At 36.5% G+C, this 17,333-nt stretch overlaps 1 protein-coding gene across 1 annotated transcript in view; it reads right to left on the bottom strand.

Annotated features, from left to right (window-relative positions):
* Nucleotides 1–16,668, bottom strand: part of LOC129516469 (proteasome subunit alpha type-1-like) — a 38,696-nt gene extending 22,028 nt beyond the window's left edge. The window contains exon 1 of the mRNA XM_055335877.1: nt 16,418–16,668. Within this exon, the coding sequence (XP_055191852.1) occupies nt 16,418–16,668 (251 nt within the window). The remainder of the gene's footprint in view (nt 1–16,417) is intronic.
* Nucleotides 16,669–17,333: the final 665 nt, after the last annotated feature.

Below are 17,333 nucleotides of genomic sequence, written 5' to 3'. Positions count from 1 at the left end.
AAATCTAATAATTTTTACTTGCTGTGTAGGCATTGTTTGTTCAATTGTTGCTTTGTTTTTATAAACAGAATAGTTTATGCATGCAACCAATGTATGAGGAATTGCATTTTATGAAAAAAGAAAATAAGTTTATTTTATCTTCTCTGGCCAATATAAATTTTCATAAACTCTTTGGGTATTTAGCCAACAATGACTTTTCTTTTTTTTTTTTTTTAACAATGACTTTTCTTAAAAAAATATTTTAAGACTTCTTAGAATGACTTATAAAGGTACCTCTTGTTTGCATCTTATTTCATTTCATATTTTAACAATACTCTATTGCTACTTAATGGAAGAACAGCTAAAATGTAATATGTGTGTATGGAAATATATAAGTGACTATGGTTGTGCTTATGCGTATGAGTGATTTATAGCTTCATAATGTTATAAGGCTGTTGGTAAACAGGCAAAAAATGTGAAAATTACTAAGTCCTCCTACTCACCAAATTTTATGTACTTTTAAAGATTTTATTTATTTATTTGAGAGAGAGAATATGAGCAGGGACAGAGGCAGAGGGAGAAGTCCCCATCTCAGACTCCACATCAGACTCCACATTGAGTAGGGACCCTAACCGGGGGATATGGGGAAGGGGCTTAGGACCCTGGGATCATGAACGAGCCAAAAGTAACCAGTTAACTGACTGGGCCACCTATCACCACAACTTTATAAGAAAGATAGTTTGTTCATCAATGTGTACTTTGTGAGGACAAAGAGTAATTCTGTGTTGGATATTATAAAAGATGACAAAAAGTTTACGGCTTTTATTATCAGACATCCCAATGTATTCTGAGAGACTCCTTTAAAATATCATATGCATTATTACTTTATCTGATTCCCTTCCTATACCACCACAGTTCAGCAATCGTATTTACTTTACTGCATTATACTTGTTTGTATGTGTCAAGGCAAAATTTACACCTCTGTTTAGCCTTGTATTCCTTGCAACAAATTCAGAACCTGACTTAGAGCATATGCTTAAAAAAAACATTTATTTGTTTTAGGATTATGATGAAAGGATGATTAGATTTTCATTCTCAAAAAAAAAATTAGGATTTCACAGAAAAGATAAGTTTCAACTGTCTGAAGCAATCCAAAGCAGTACAGCTAAAGTCCTCAATAAGTAACATATAACATAAGGAGTTGGGTGGATAGAATGGCTTTAAAACATTTATAGATATAATTTGTAAATTATGTAAAACTATGTAATTATGTAAAACTGAAGTTTTAGCAGTCTTCCTTCCAAGAGATCGGATATTAAATACATTAAAAGTTTAAAATGATTCACTAGAAAGATGAAAATAAGCCAATTAAAAAAATGGCAACCATGTGCTTCAGTTTTCACAGCTTAGCATGGCACTGTTCTATTTTCAATGCTATATTTATCTTTCTTAATGTGGGATTGACTCCAATTGGCTAAAAATACTGCGCCCTTTTTTAGTTCAATATTTGAGGTTCAAAAAATTGTTCATTTTAAATATTGGGTTAAGTTGTGTCTGATTTTTAAATTCCACCATTTGTAACACACACAGACATGAATGTGCTCCTTTAATAGCATAAACTATAAAAGGCAATGCTTTGTTTGTTTATCCTATTCTGATGATTATAATCTGGACTGCATTTTTTAAAGTAGGGTTGATTTAATCCAGTTATCTATATATGAATATATCCATATGTGTTCTTAATTTAGGAATTACCATGCCACTATATTCAGAAATGAAAACTAGGCCAATATTTCTATGCATTACTTTAAACACTACTATACAATAAGATTTTTCAATGTGCAGTTCCTGCTTAACATATAAATAGCTCCAATACTACATTGTATGAAAAATAATTGTCTTTCCTCTTAGACACTTTGGATTCATGTTCCCCTTGAGTTGAATACTAGTAGTACCTATCATTCTAAGGGCTAATATATTATTTCTAAGATTGATGGCTCTGTTAACTTTATTGTTTGTTCATACACAAAAGCCAGAAATTCCTTTTGGTGAACAGCCTTATGTGATTGTTGATTTTAATCAAGATTTGTCTTTCTTCCAGTGAGTTCTATAACTGCTGACTGCTTGCTTTATGGAATGAATCTAGAAAACAGTTCACTCCCTTTTGAAAATGTAGGCTTATTTTGTGTTAGTTATCTCTGCTAAAATTAATGCTCCTCAAAAAAATTAGCTTTACCTGTCTTTCCAATTGCTGAAAGTTTATCCAAGCTACTCTTGCTACCTCAGCATCCATTTTATTTGGCTAAGCTGTGTACAGGCACCTTAATTCAACACTAGCCTCTCATGCAAGTACATGCCCTAGAGAGCAGCCCACAGAGTCACAAGCAAATGTAAGCTGCTGATATGATTTCCTCAAAGTCCTTGTGATCAAAAGTCTTCTCAATTTCCCACACCCTTTCCTTTGTGCACTTCTTAGATAAGATCTCTATGGAGCTTATCAAAACATCACTCTTTTGATTTGCATTGAATAATCTATCCCTAGTCTGAGAACCCCAAAGCACTCCACCAACAGCCCTAATAAATGCATATGCCTCATGTCCTGCCATTGTCTGCCTGCACCTTGTCTTGACCTTCCTGGGTACCCCTCAAGCCATGTCATGTAACTCCTCCAGAACTTAAAAGTAATACAATTCTCTGTTTCAATTTATCTTATGGTCTTCTTTGAATTTTGGCCTCAACCTCTGGCACCCTATTCTTCACTTAGCAAATGTTAATTTAACAAAATCATTACACCAGTATGTAGAAGATACGATCTCTCCCCCAAGGAAAAGATGTAAAAAGCACACAATGAACATAATGTTTTCCAAAGTGTATATTATCTGAATACAATGAATGATATCCTGATTCATGTTCTTAAATACACAATGTTGATTATGGAAAGATGCTATAATTGTGCTTGTAATAATGTAGGTAATTTTATAATTATTGTATGAAAAATGTTTATACTTAGCCATAAAAATATTTATTATTAGCTCTTAAAACAAAATCTCTTTCCCTCATCAAAATACGTAGGAAAAATCACCACAGCTCTTGCTTTTCCTTACTGGGATATTAAGAAAATGAAGTAGTATGTTAGAAAACGGTTTTAATATTTTTGCTGAAAATTGGAGAAGAGAAATAATGTGGTAGCTGTATAAGGATATACCATCAAGAAAAATGTGTCTTTTTCTTTTAATGTGATATATTAGGGTATACCTTTAAGCTTAAAAAGATTGATCCAATAGAAAGAAAGGAATAATCCAGGAAAAAAAAATTTTCACTATAAAGGATTGAGGAAAAAGTGCAAGAAACTCCATGAATAGTGTATAGAGAGTGATTCAAGATTTCATCAATGAAAGGATTAGATATAGATAGGTTTAAAAAATCATATGAACACAGGTAACACATTATAGGTACAGAAGTAAAAAGATTATATACAGTTTATAGATTTGATAATGTGAGTTTGCTCTCACATGAGTACAACTCTTTTCTTGATGAAATAGGAAGAAGAATTGGTTGAAATTTAGAGTAGGCAGCAAATACTGTAGAAGGTTTTAAAAAGTGCAATGTGAAAAAAAGTAGAATGTGAGAAATGAGAATTTATTAAGGAAATATTATTAATCAAAAATTAGATATAGTTAAATTCTCTTTGGAAGGAAATTGTTTTTATCTTTTTTTCCTTTTACTATTATCTGAAAAAGTTACTTAATATTTCTATAACTGTATAGAAATCCTTTCTGTATATCCGTGATAACTCCATCATACTACATCTGTTATCATTGAATTTGTTTATGTATTTATTATACAGAAGTATATTTTATGGTCTCATTTATTAGTAAGCACTTAAAATTTGTAGGTATATTTTAAAATTTGAAAAACTGAACGTTCTTTGTTGTTGTTGTCATTTTCAGCAATAACCTCAGCTTCCCTTTTGTAGAACTAATTTAGATGGGGTTTTCCTAGGAGATTTCAGTGAAAAGACTGAGTAGCAAAATAACTGAGTGTATGCCATACAGCAATCTTGGTTTGTTTCATGGAATTCTAGTTGGGTAAGAAGTTAAAATGAATAATCTGAATATCCTGAGAGGATATATGAATGCTGATATGTCTGTAGTATAGTATATAAAATTGAAAGACAAGATGTTGTTTGTATGAGAAAGGAAAACTTAAAATCAAAATTTTGGAGGTGATGTAATTACTGGAAATAGAATTAATTTATAGATTTAGTTAAGGAAATATAATTAATTAAATTTATGGAATTAAAATTACTAGTGATAAAAAAGGTCTTGTATAATTACAATAGAAGAGAGTGGCTAATCTAGGAAAGATAAAAGATTATTGGAAATTAAAAGACAAAGAAACTAAGAGAGTAGACCCTAACCTCATAGGTGTTAAATATTGTTTTGTCATTAGGACTATTAAGGGATCAAATGGTTATTTTGTTTTTTGTGTACATAGTAGAAATTCATTTCTGGTTCTGTTAAGATCTGTGAGTCCATGAAAGCTGCTTTGTTCAATGAAGAACAAGCAAAAATAAGAGACTGCATTTCAAAGTGGAAGCTTTAAGAATCAATGAACAATTGATTGCTATAACAACCTAAAACTAAGCAAAACTATTCTCTTTCAGTTCCAGCCCTTAAATGATTAAGATGAGAAAAGCACTTTAACAATTCATTCTGGACATGCATAACAAATAAGAAACAAATCCAAATTATTTAAGCCACTGAGATCTGGAGCATATTGCTGATGCAGCAATAAGCCATCTTATTTGACAAGTAGATTGTTAATGCAGTTGCTGAAATAACCAAGAACAATGCCTGCACTAACAGTGGAGAGAAAGATGCTAAATCTTTAACAATTAGGTGCAAGGAATCTGGACATTAATAGGGGAAGTGAATGCAGTCCTTCATTTAGAAAATCAATACTTCTGAGACATTTTTTTTTTCTCACATTTGCTGGGAATTTTGGAAATTGAGGACCCTCAGGTAAGTCTCTTTCTTGAAATTGCTTTCAGCCTAATCGTGTGCCTCTTCCCACAAAGTCCTGATTAGGGGTAAGCCCTATACAATAACTGATATCCATATGTGTACACATGACAGTCCCCCTGCCTTTAGAAAGGATGGTCCAGAAGGGTCATCCCAGCTTCAGAGCTGTCAATAGTATTTGTCGAATCTTTGTTGTAACTGTATTGCAGTTCAACTCTTCATTTTGCCCTGTTCTACTTTTTTCTACTCCTATACATGTGTTCATCCTGTGGGTACTCTCTAATAAGATTCTTATTTAAAAATTTCTATTCCTTAGGAAATCGATCTGTTGTAACTGTTTCCAACAGTAGCTCAAAAGAACAGACTCTCAGTTGGAAATATAGAGCTGGATCACCTACCAAACATGCTGGAAATATGGATCCCATTAATTGTGCTAGGTAAATCAAAACATATAACCCAGAAGAACAACGCAATTGTGAAAAAAATCACAGATGGCAAATTGGTATAGGACATTAATAGAAGGTGGAAGAAAAGTATAGTAGGTGCACTATTATAAGATCAATGGAGTTAGATGTCCCATGCAGAGTGCTATTAATGCATTGGAGAAGATAATAAAAAAAAATCAAGGATGAATATTAACCAATTAAAGATGAACATGAAAGTCAAGAAGCTGCTGTAGCATCATATAACACAGCCATCTCTTGCTGGATTCACAGAAATATTAGAGTATTAGGCACAAGACTTATTTATAAGAGTAGCATAGCTCCAAAGAAAGATAAATTCTCAGACATTTCAAGCCAGTTTTGACCCAGTTGGGATGGAGTGTGTCTCTAAGACTTGGAATTGAGAAATCTAGGTTGATGATTTAAAACTTTGAACAGGGACACCTGGGTGGCTCAGTGGTTAGGCATCTGCCTTCGGCTTAATGCATAATCCCAGGGTCCCAGGATCGAGTCCCACATTGAGCTCCCTGCATGGAGCCTGCTTTTCTCCCTCTGCATATGATCTGTCTCTCTGTGTGTGTATCTCTCATGAATAAACAAATAAATACAATCTTTAAAAAAATAAAAAATAAAACTTTGAAACAATATCTTTCTAAACCATCTATTCTCACAGAAATGACCCACTCTTCCCTAAAAGACAAACTATTAGCCCTTCCCCACAACTGTCTGTGCCTTGTAAGGAAATATACACTTCCTCCAACTCTACTCCTACCTTCCTTTCTTACCAGTAACTTTGATTAGGTCACATTAAAACAAGACTACAGAGTGTTGGACCAGTAACGGAGAGAAAGGACTACACCCCAGTGAGGCTGCAGACTTAGCCAGCATACATTCAGGAGCTGGGAAATCATGTATGGCACTTGATCCTCAGGGTAAGTCAGAGGGTACCATAATGTTAGATAAGAAAGAATTTAGTGATGTAAGTGAATTCTTCCACGAAATAGTTATTAACAGAAACACATATCCACCAGGAGATAAGGCTAACTCATAACTAGAAGCTTTATGAGTAAGATGCCCTGCACCAAATAATACTGTCATGTCATTTGGTGTGGGAAGGAAACACATTGGTCAGAGAAATATGAAAGCTATATTATTGGAATGAGCATATTTGATGCTTGGCAGAGTCCTCACATTGAATCCTTGGTCTGTGAGTTAATGGTTATCATCATGACAGATGCCAAGTAGAAGACTTTGGAATTATTCCTCATGCCAGCTGAAGGTATACTTTAAATAATTATAATATATTCTAATGGGAATAGAGAGAGTTGTGTCACCTTTAAAGATGGGTGATACTCCAGCAGCCCGGATGGGCTGAAGGTGGCTCACCTTCAGCCCAGGGCGTGATCCTGGAGACCCAGGATCGAATCCCACATCGGGCTCCCTGCATGAAGCCTGCTTCTCCCTCTGCCTGTGTCTCTGCCTCTCTCTCTGTGTGTCTCTCATGAATAAATAAACAAAATCTTAAAAAAAAGATGGGTGATATCCCCTATTATAACCCTATTGAATTAACAAATTTCAGTCCTACAAAAAAATTAGAAGTATCCTTTAACATTCAGTTAATAGGCCACTCGCATCTTTAGCAAAGTAACATGGGGTATTAGAAATATGGTAAGTGGTCATTGAGCAGGGCAATGTGTTACTTCCTATCACTATCAGGAAGGAGTTCCAGAAACGTTTTGGATTTATTTGGGATAAACAAGAGTACAGACTTATATTTTTTGCCCCAGAGAAATGTTAATTCCTTCTAAAATATCATAGTCCAAAGGGATCTGGAGCTTCTGTACATTCTCCAGAGTATCACATTAGTCCATTAAACTAATGATATAATGTTAATCTGTATGGATAAGAAAGAATTATCAAATATGATAGAAGGGGCTAGGAAGACATATGGCCCCAGAGGTTAGGATATAACCCTTAAGAAGATTCAATAACAACTATAACATCAGGAAGAATCTTTAGGGACACAATGATTTGGGCCATGTAACTTATCCCCTTAAGTACTGAACAAATTATTATAATTTGAACCCATTCCCAATAAGAAGGAAGCACATTTTTCTGAAGACCTCTTTGAATTCTGGAACCATCATATTCAATACTTAGAAACAGTATTCTGATTAAAATACCAAGGGACATGAACTTGCCATGAATCATGCCTGTTGGCACTGATTAGGTCCTGGGAAAGGGGGCTCTCTCCAATAGGACTAGATTATGTTAAAAGTATGCCTACAATTAGGTTTTCATGACCTAATCACCTCCCAAAGGCCTCACCTCCTAATACCATCGCCTAAAATATTAGGATTCAATATACAAATTTTGGGAGAACAAAAACATTCAGACCACAGAAGACCATTATCTAGAATATATAAAGAAATCTCACAGCTTAATATTTAAACCATAAAAAACTCAGTCAGAATATGGATAGACAATACCCACAGACATTTTGCATAAGAGTATTTATGTCTGGCCAACTAGCACATAAAAATGTTGTATGGTAACAGAACTTCACTATACTTATTGTGGTTAGCACTGAGTAATGTATACAATTGTTGAATCACTATGTTGTATAATGAAACTAATATAACATTGTTTATCGACTATACTTCAATAATACATGTTTAAAAAATGCCGAAATGTTGGATGTTATTAACCAGTAGAGAAATGCAAATAAAATAACAATAAGGTATCACTATACACCTAAAGAATGGCTGAAATAAAAAATAGTGATAACACTAAATGCTGGTGAGAAAGTAGGGAAAGTGCATCTGTTATTCATTGCTCATCAGAATGTAAATGTAGTTTGTCACACTGAAAGATAGGCAATTTCTTTTAAAAATAAAAGGAGAGTTAGTCACCAAAATACACAGTAATTACTCTCTTGAAAATTTATCCCAGATAAATGAAAGCATATGTTCATGTAGAAACTTGTGACATATGAAGAAAAGCAACCACTGCCTGAAAAGCCTGAAAGAGAGCAGTATCATCCATGGACAGTCAAATGAATTAAGGAAGAGCCACAACAGAGAAAGGAACTTGACAACAAGAATATATGGTATTGGGGTTTTTTTTTGAAGAGCAATAATATTCAACATACACAGGAAAGAGTGTATAGTTGCTTGTAGTAGGGGTGTTCCAAGATGTGACCCTTTGTGATCTCATTCAATTCCATAATTTTTAATGCCATATAAGGATGAAGGATTTTCAAATCTTCATACCTATCTGCTGCAATTCTCTTTAATTCTAGACTATCCAATTATCTACTGAGCAACACCTCCATTCGGCTATTTAACAAGCATTTATAAAATTAACATATCCAAGATTGAATGCATGACAGTTCCACTCCCAAACTTCTTTCCCTAGTTTCCCCCTTCTTAGTGGTAACATTGTCTGTCATTCACCTTGTCACACAGACCCAAACGTTGAAGTCATCCTTGATTTTTTTCACCTCAAAGCTCACAATCCATCAGCTCCTCCTGTCAGTTCTACTAAAACTTATTTCCCCAATTAAACAATTTATTACTACCTTCAATACCAAACTCAATCCCAGAGTATCATCATCCCTGAGCTGGACTAATCTGTTTACCTTTTATTCCAATTTCCTGTTATCGCTCATTTCCCTGGTGCCACTTTATTTTCCTTATAGTCTGTTCTCTAAAACAACTTGTGTGATGTTATGTTGTAGAGAACTTACCATGCTTTTGATCAAAATCCTCTAAAGTGTTCATGCCACATTAGATTAACATCTTACAAAACCATACACATATGTATAAATACGGAAATACCTTCACAAAGATCCCCAAAGTCATTTTTAGAATCTTCTTTAGCTACCCCTTCCAAAGTATCTCTCTTACATGTTATAGCTACAGCCACAATTTCTATTTCTTCCTTAAAAACTTCAAGCTTATTTCCACCCCAGAGCTTTTATACTTGCTGCCTTCTAGAATAAAATACTTTCATAATAGATGTTCAAAGATTAAGTTTTTGTTTAAATTTCACCTCCTCAGAGAAGATATTAGTGATTTCTATCAGGAATATCTGGCCTTCTGTACACATCCCTCACTATCAATTCTGATCTGTTTTTCTTCATAGCATTAACCATTACATGAAGTATTATTTATTTCCTTTCTTTATTTTATTCTGTTAGCACAAGAATTCAAGTTCCATATGTCAGGTCCATGTTACTACAGGAGTAACCAGTAAATATATTTTGGATGCCTATATAAATGAATAATCTAGCTTAACAAAAAAACCCCAAAATATTCAAATATATGTATACATATGATTAAAAAAAGAAACAATACAAAAATGCAAAAGCTATAGATATGCAAATTAGAGAACATTTTACCATAATATTATATATCAATGCAAACTAAATTTTTTAAAAGGCAATTTTATATTGGAAAAATAACAGTTATAGTAAAAGTTTATCCTTATTTTAAAAAAATGTAATTCATAATTTTTACTTCCTACCTCATCTCATGCCAAAGACTGTCAAATTTAGTATGGATTAAAAAACAAAAGCAGTCAACATTAGAGCCTCCACTTAAGTTACTATCATCTTAAGTCATTCTCTTAAAATACATCCATTTTTCACACTTGCCAAACTGGTAATTTAAAAGGAGATAGAGTAGTAACAACCCACACACATCTCACTTATTTTTTTTGGTGGCATTGGTTAATGAGATTTCTTCAAGGATTCAGTATTGCTTTTGAATACTCCAAACCAATGCAAGCACTAAATTAATTGTTGTTTTTTTAAATATTTTATTTATTTATTCATGAGAGACAGAGAAAAGAGGCAGAGACACAGGCAGAGGGAGAAGCAGGCTCCATGCAGGGAGTCCAATGTGGGACTCCATCCCGGGTCTCCAGGATCATCTCCTGGGCTGAAGGCAGGTGCTAAACTGTTGAGCCACCCAGGATGCCCTAATTTTATTGCTAAATAGGTGTGAAACAAATATAAAATCAAATTCTTGAAAAATAATCTTAGAACATTCCCAGGATATCTCTAATATAAACCACAGTGAAATTTGATAAGAATTCGCTTCTCATGTGGTTCTGTATCTCCTCTAGTCTAAATGAAAGATAATACATTTGAAATATCAAAATATTAGCTTAATTGAATTCTCCATTAGTCCATGAAGTTTCATCATTTTTATTTAGCTTACACATAGTAGCAAGGACAAATACCTGCATGGCCTTTGAGTAATATTAGGGGAGGATTCAGAGGGTATTTATGTATTTTGAGATATACACTTTTTATACAGGGAAAAGAACACCCATAGGTGTTTTAATTTTAATGATCACTAATTTAATTCAAATATGTAATAAGGAGAATGTTGAAAATTTCAATATAGTGTACATTTAATATAATTTCCTTATAACACTTTTTAATGATTTTTTGGTCTTAATCTGCAAAGCAAACATGCAAACTGTTTAAAATTATTATTATACTTAAACCAAAACAATTATAAAAATACCAATATCATTTAGTAAGTCTACGTTTATTTTTATATCTGAATCAGATTATTGCTTTGCTCCTAGCAGACTTGGTGATATCCTACGGTATTAAAAAGAAAAATAAAATATTACTATCTCATAGCTAGGCAACATTACATGGTCATAGTTGTCTTTTAACCAATTCTTGATTTTTTTAACTTCTTTTTTTATTGGAGTTCAATTTGACAACATATAACATATCATCCAGTGCTCATCCCATCAAGTGCCTCCCCTCAGTGCCTGTCACCCAGTCACCCCAAACCCCCACCTATCTCGTTTTCCACTACCCCTTGTTTGTTTCCCAGAGTAAGGAGTCTCTCATGTTCTGTCACCCTCTCTGATATTTCCCACTCCTCATTTTCTCTCCTTCCCCCTTTATTCCCTTTCACTACTTTTTTATATTCCCCAAATGAATGAGACCATATAATGTTTGTCCTTATCTGATTGACTTACTTCACTCAGCATAATACCCTCCAGTTCCATCCACATTGAAGAAAATGGTGGGTATTTGTCATTTCTAATGGCTGAATAATATTCCATTGTATATATAGACCACATCTTTATCCATTCATCTTTCAATGGACACCAAGGCTCCTCCACAGTATGGCTATTGTGGACATTGCTGCTATACACATTGGGCCGCAGGTGTCATGTCATTTCACTGCATCTGTATCTTTGAAGTAAATCCCCAGCAGTGCAATTGCTGGGTCATAGGGAAGTTCTATTTTTAACTGTTTGAGGAACCTCAACACAGGTTTTCAGAGTGGCTATACCAGTTCACATTCCCACCAACTGCAAGAGGGTTCCCCTTTGTCCACATCTTCTCCAACATTTATTGTTTCCTGTCTTGCTAATTTTCACCATTCTCACTGGTGTCAGGTGGCATCTCATTGTGGTTTTGATTTGTATATCCCTGATGGCAAGTGATGTGGAGCATTTACTCATGGGCTTGTTGGCCATGTCTATGTCTTCTTTGATAAAATTTATGTTCATGTCTTCTGCCCATTTCATGACTGGATTGATTATTTCTTGGGTGTTGAATTTGATAAGTTCTTTATAGATCTTGGATACTAGCCCTTTATCTGATAGGTCATTTGCAAATATCTTCTCCCATTCTGTAGGTTGTCTTTTAGTTTTGTTGACTATTTCTTTTGCTGTGCAGAAGCTTTTTATCTTGATTAAGTTCCAATAGATCATTTTTGCTTTTGTTTCCCTTGTCTTCATAGATGTATCTTGCAAGAGGTTGCTGTGGCCAAATTCAAAAAGGGTGTTGCCTGTGTTCTCCTCTCGGATTTTGATGGATTCTTGTCTCACATTTAGATCTTTCATCCATTTTGAGTTTATCTTTGTGTATGGTGTAAGAGAATGGTCTAGTTTCAATCTTCTGCATGTGGATGTCTAATTTTCCCAGCACCATTTATTGAAGAGAGTGTCCTTTTTCCAGTGGATAGTCTTTCCTGATTTGTCAAATATTAGTTGACCACAGAGTTCAGAGCCCATTTCTGGGTTCCCTATTCTGTTCCATTGATCTATGTATCTGTTTTTGTGCCAGTACTACACTGTCTTGAGATCACAGCTTTGTAGTACAACCTGAAATCCAGCTGTGATGCCCAGAAGCTCTGGTTTTCTTTTTCAATATTCCCCTGGCTACTCGGGGTCTTTTCGATTCCACACAAATCTTAAGATGATTTGTTCCAACTCTCTGAAGAAAATCCATGGTATTTTGATAGGGATTGCATTGAATGTGTAAATTGCCCTGGGTAGCATTGACATTTTCACAATATTAATTCTGCCAATCCATGAGCATAGAATATTTTTCCATCTCTTTGTGTCTTCCTCAATTTCTTTCAGAAGTGCTCTGTAGTTTTTAAGGTATAGATCCTTTACCTCTTTGGTTAGGTTTATTCCAAGGTATCTTATGCTTTTGGGTGCAATTGTAAATGGGATTGACTCCTTAATTTCTCTTTCTTCAGTCTCATTGTCAGTGTACAGAAATTCCACTGGTTTCTGGGCATTGATTTTGTATCCTGCCACATGCCAAATTGCTGTATGAGTTCTAGCAATCTTGGGGTGGAGTATTTTGGGTTTTCTATGTATAGTATCATGTCATCTGCAAAGAGGGAGAGTTTGACTTCTTCTTTGCAAACTTTAATGCCTTTAATTTCTTTTTGTTGCCTGATTGCTGAGGCTAGGACTTCTAGTACTACGTTGAATAACAGTGGTGAGAATGGACATCCCTGCCTTGTTCCTGATCTTAGGGGAAAGGCTCCCAATGCTTCCCCATTGAGAATGATATTTGCTGTGGGCTTTTCATAGATGGCTTTTAAGATGCTGAGGAATGTTCCCTCTATCCTGACACTCTGAAGAGTTTTGATCAGGAATGGATGCTGTATTTTGTCAAATGCTTTCTCTGCATCTATTGAGAGGATCATATGGTCTTTGTTTTTTCTATTCTTGATATGATGTTTCACAATGATTGCTGTATGAGTGTTGAACCAGCCTTGCATCCTGGGGATAAGTCCCACTTGGTAATGATGAATAATCTTCTTAATGTACTATTGGAGCCTATTGGCTAGTATATTGTTGAGAATTTTTGCATCTGTGTTCATCAGGAATATTAGTCTATAATTCTCCTTTTGGTGGAGTCTTTGGGTCTGGAATTGAGGTGATGCTGGCCTCATAGAATGAGTTTGGAAGTATCCCATCTCTTTCTATCTTTTGGAACAGCTTTAGTAGAATAGGTCTTGTTTCTTTAAATGTTTGATAGAATTCCCCAAGGAGGTCATCTGGGCCTGGACTTTTCTGTCTTGGGAGGTTTTTGACGACTGCTTCATTTTCCTCCTTGGTTATCGGCCTGTTTAGGTTTTCTATTTCTTCCTGTTCCAGTTTTGGTAGTTTGTGGTTTTCCAGAAATGTGTCCATTTCTTCTAGATTGCTTAATTTATTGGTGTATAGCTGCTCATAATATGTTTTTAGAATCATTTGTATTTCTTTGGTATTGGTGGTGATCTCTCTTTTTTCATTTGTGATTTTATTAATTTGAGTCTTCTTTGTTTTTAATAAGGCTGGCTAATGGTTTATCTATCTTATTAATTCTTTCAAAGAACCAACTCCTGGTTGTGTTGATTTGTTCTACAGTTCTTCTGGTCTCTATTTCATTGAGCTCTGCTTGAATCTTTATTAACTCTCTTCTTCTGCTGGGTGTAGGATATATTTGCTGTTCTTTCTCCAGTTCCTTTAGGTGCCAGGTTTGCTTGTGTATTTGAGTTTTTTTCCAGTTTTTTGAGGGATGGTTGTATTGCAATGTATTTCCCTCTCAGGACTGCTTTTGCTGTATCCCAAAGATTTGAAATGGTTCTATCTTCATTCTCATTAATTTCCATTAATCTTTTTAATTCTTGTCTAATTTCCTGGTTGACCCTTTCATCTTTTACCAGGATGGTCTTTAACCTCCACATGTTTGAATTCCTTCCAAAGTTCTTCTTGTGATTTAGTTCTAGTTTCAAAGCATTGTGGTCTGAAAATATCCAGGGGATAATCCCAATCTTTTGGTATCAGGTAAGACCTGATTTGTGACCCAGTATGTGGTCTATTCTGGAGAAAGTTCCATGTGCACTGAGAATAATGTGTGTTCAGTTGCATTTGGATATAAACTTCTGTAAATATCTGTGAAATCCATCTGGTCCAGTGTATCATTTAAAGCTGTTTCTTTGGAGATGTTGTGCTTAGAAGATCTGTCATTTGCAGAAAGCGCTGTGTTGAAGTCTCCTAGTATAAATTTATTACTGTCTAAGTATGTCTTAACTTTGATTTTAATTGATTGATATACTTGGCAGTTCCCACATTAGGGCAAAAATATTCCTGATTGGTAGGTTCTCTTGTTGGATACCTTTAAGTATTATATGTGTCCCTCTTCATCACTTACTATAGGCTTTGGGATAAACTTTACCTGATATGAGGATGGCTTCCCCTGCTTTCTTTTGAGGACCATTTGAATGGTAAATGGTTCTACAACCTTTTATTTTCAGGCTGTAAGTGTCCTTAGGTCTAAAATGAGTCTCTTGTCGACAGCAAATAGATGGGTCATGATTTTTTATCCAGTCTGAAACCCTGTGCCTTTTAATGGGATCTTTAAGCCCATTCATGTTCAGAGTTACTATTGAAAAATATGAATTTTGTGTCATCATAATACCTATTCAGTCCCTGTTTTTGTGGTTGTTTCCTTGGACTTCCTCTTTCTTTACAGAGTCCTCCTTAATATTTTTTGCAGAGCCAGTTTGGTGGTCACATCCTCTTTCAGTTTCTGCCTATCCTGGAAGCTCTTTATCTCTCCTTCTATTCTGAATGAGAGCTTTGCTGGATAAAGTATTCTTGGCTGCAGATTCTTCTCATTTAGGACCCTGAATATATCCTGCCAGCCCTTTCTGGTCTGCTAGGTCTCTGTGGAGAGACCTGCTGTTAATCTAATAGTTCTCCCCATATAAGTTAGGGATCTCTTGTCTCTTGCTCTTTTAAAGATTTTCTCTTTATCTTTGGAATTTGCAGTTTCACTATTAAATGTCTAGGTGTTGTATGGATTTTATTGATTTTAGTGGGGGATCTATCTCCTGGATCTGAATACCTGTTTCCCTCCCCAAATAGGGAAGTTCTCAGCTATGATTTGCCAAAATACATTTTCTGGTCCTCTGTCCCTTTCGGTGCCCTCTGGAACCGCAATTAAACGTAGATTTTTCCTTCTGAGGCTGTCATTTATTTCCTTTAACCTTTCCTCATTGTCTTTTAATTGTTTTTCTCTTTTTTCCTCAGCTTCCTTCCTTGCCATCAACTTGTCTTCTATGTCACTCACTCGTTCTTCTACCTCATTTACCCTTGTTGTTAGGACATCCAATGTGGATTGCATCTCATTTAACTGATTTTTAATTTCTTCTGATTAGATCTAAATTCTCCAGTCATAAAGTCTCTTGAATCCTTTATGCTTTTCTCCAGAGCCACCAGTAGCTTTATAATTGTGCTTCTGAATTGTCTTTCTGACATCGAATTGTAATCCAAATTCTGTAACTCTGTGGCAGAGAGTAATGTTTCTGATTCCTTCTTTTGTGGTGAGTTCTTCTTTCTAGTCAATTTGCTCAGTACAGAGTGGCTAAAAACAAGTTGTGCTGGAAAAAGGAAGAAGAAAAAGAGATTAAAAAAAAAGAAAAAAAAAACCCTAAAGAACAAAAACAAAACAAACAAACAAAACAAGGGGGGGTATCCTCTGGTTCTCTCGACTTCCTCTGGAGCTTTTCAGCGCTGCTCAGTCAACAACTTGCCCTTTCCCTGTCCTTCTAGCTGGTCTTAGGGGAGGGGCCTGCTGTGCTGATTCTCAGGTGTGCACCTGGGGGAGCTGCCCCGCCCCCCGCCAGGTGCCCGACTCACTGGGAGCTATTTATCCCATGGGGCTTCTGTTTCCTGGTCGCCCAGACCCTCCCAGGCACAGGGTGACACCAGGAGGAACAGCAACAGTGGTTGGCAGCCAGCTCTCCAGCCCTGGGTCCAGTCCCGCAGTAACTCCTGCAGTCTTCCAGTCCACACTGGTCTGATGCTCCAGGGATGGGGGCACTGACCTGCACAGCTCGGGCAGGAGCTCCTGCAGAATGAGCAGGAGTGTCCTTGCTGTCCTGTGTCATCCCGGTCTCCACCTATCCCGCGGGGGGGGGGGGGCGCGGGGGAGCGCCGGCTCCTGGGCTGTGTCCCCCGGGACCCTCGGCTCGGGGCCTGCACCACCGGAATCGCGCTCTCGGGCCGCACAGCCCCCTCCGTGGGAAGACGCCACCCGAGCTTCTCCCGGGCCCTGCCGGTCGCTCTAGCCCTTTACGGAGCTCGGCCCACAGTGTGTTGCATGCTGCACCCCGGGGCGCAGCTCCTCTGTTAGTGACCCCGAACCTCGGGGCTCCACTGCCCCTCCTGGGATCCGGCCCGAGTTCCCTGGGAGCGCCTTTCTGTCCGGGAAGATTGGTAAATTTCCTGCGACTCTGGGACTGGGCTTTCCTGTCCTGGAGGCTCTTGCCGGGCGGCTTTAGCCCGGCTCCTCACGGGACCCCTCCCCCACTGTTTTCTTATTTATTTTTCCCCCATCTTCCTACCTTGTTAGAAGCACAAATCCTTCTCTCTGTAGTTTTCCAGCTGTTCTCTAAATCTCAGGCCGAATTCGTAGGTTTTCAGGATGATTTGAAAGTTATCTAGGTAAGCTGGTGGTGAGAGGTGACTTGGGGACCCTGCTCTTCTGCCATCTCGCCTGCCCCCCCCCCAATTCTTGATAATGGCAGAGGTCTTGGTGACTTCTCACAAGTAT

Source organism: Nyctereutes procyonoides, unplaced genomic scaffold, assembly GCF_905146905.1.
Source record: "Nyctereutes procyonoides isolate TBG_1078 unplaced genomic scaffold, NYPRO_anot_genome, whole genome shotgun sequence".
NCBI lineage: Eukaryota > Metazoa > Chordata > Mammalia > Carnivora > Canidae > Nyctereutes > Nyctereutes procyonoides.
The sequence above is the reverse complement of the archived record's forward strand: the minus strand, read 5'-3'. Positions and strand labels throughout refer to the sequence as shown.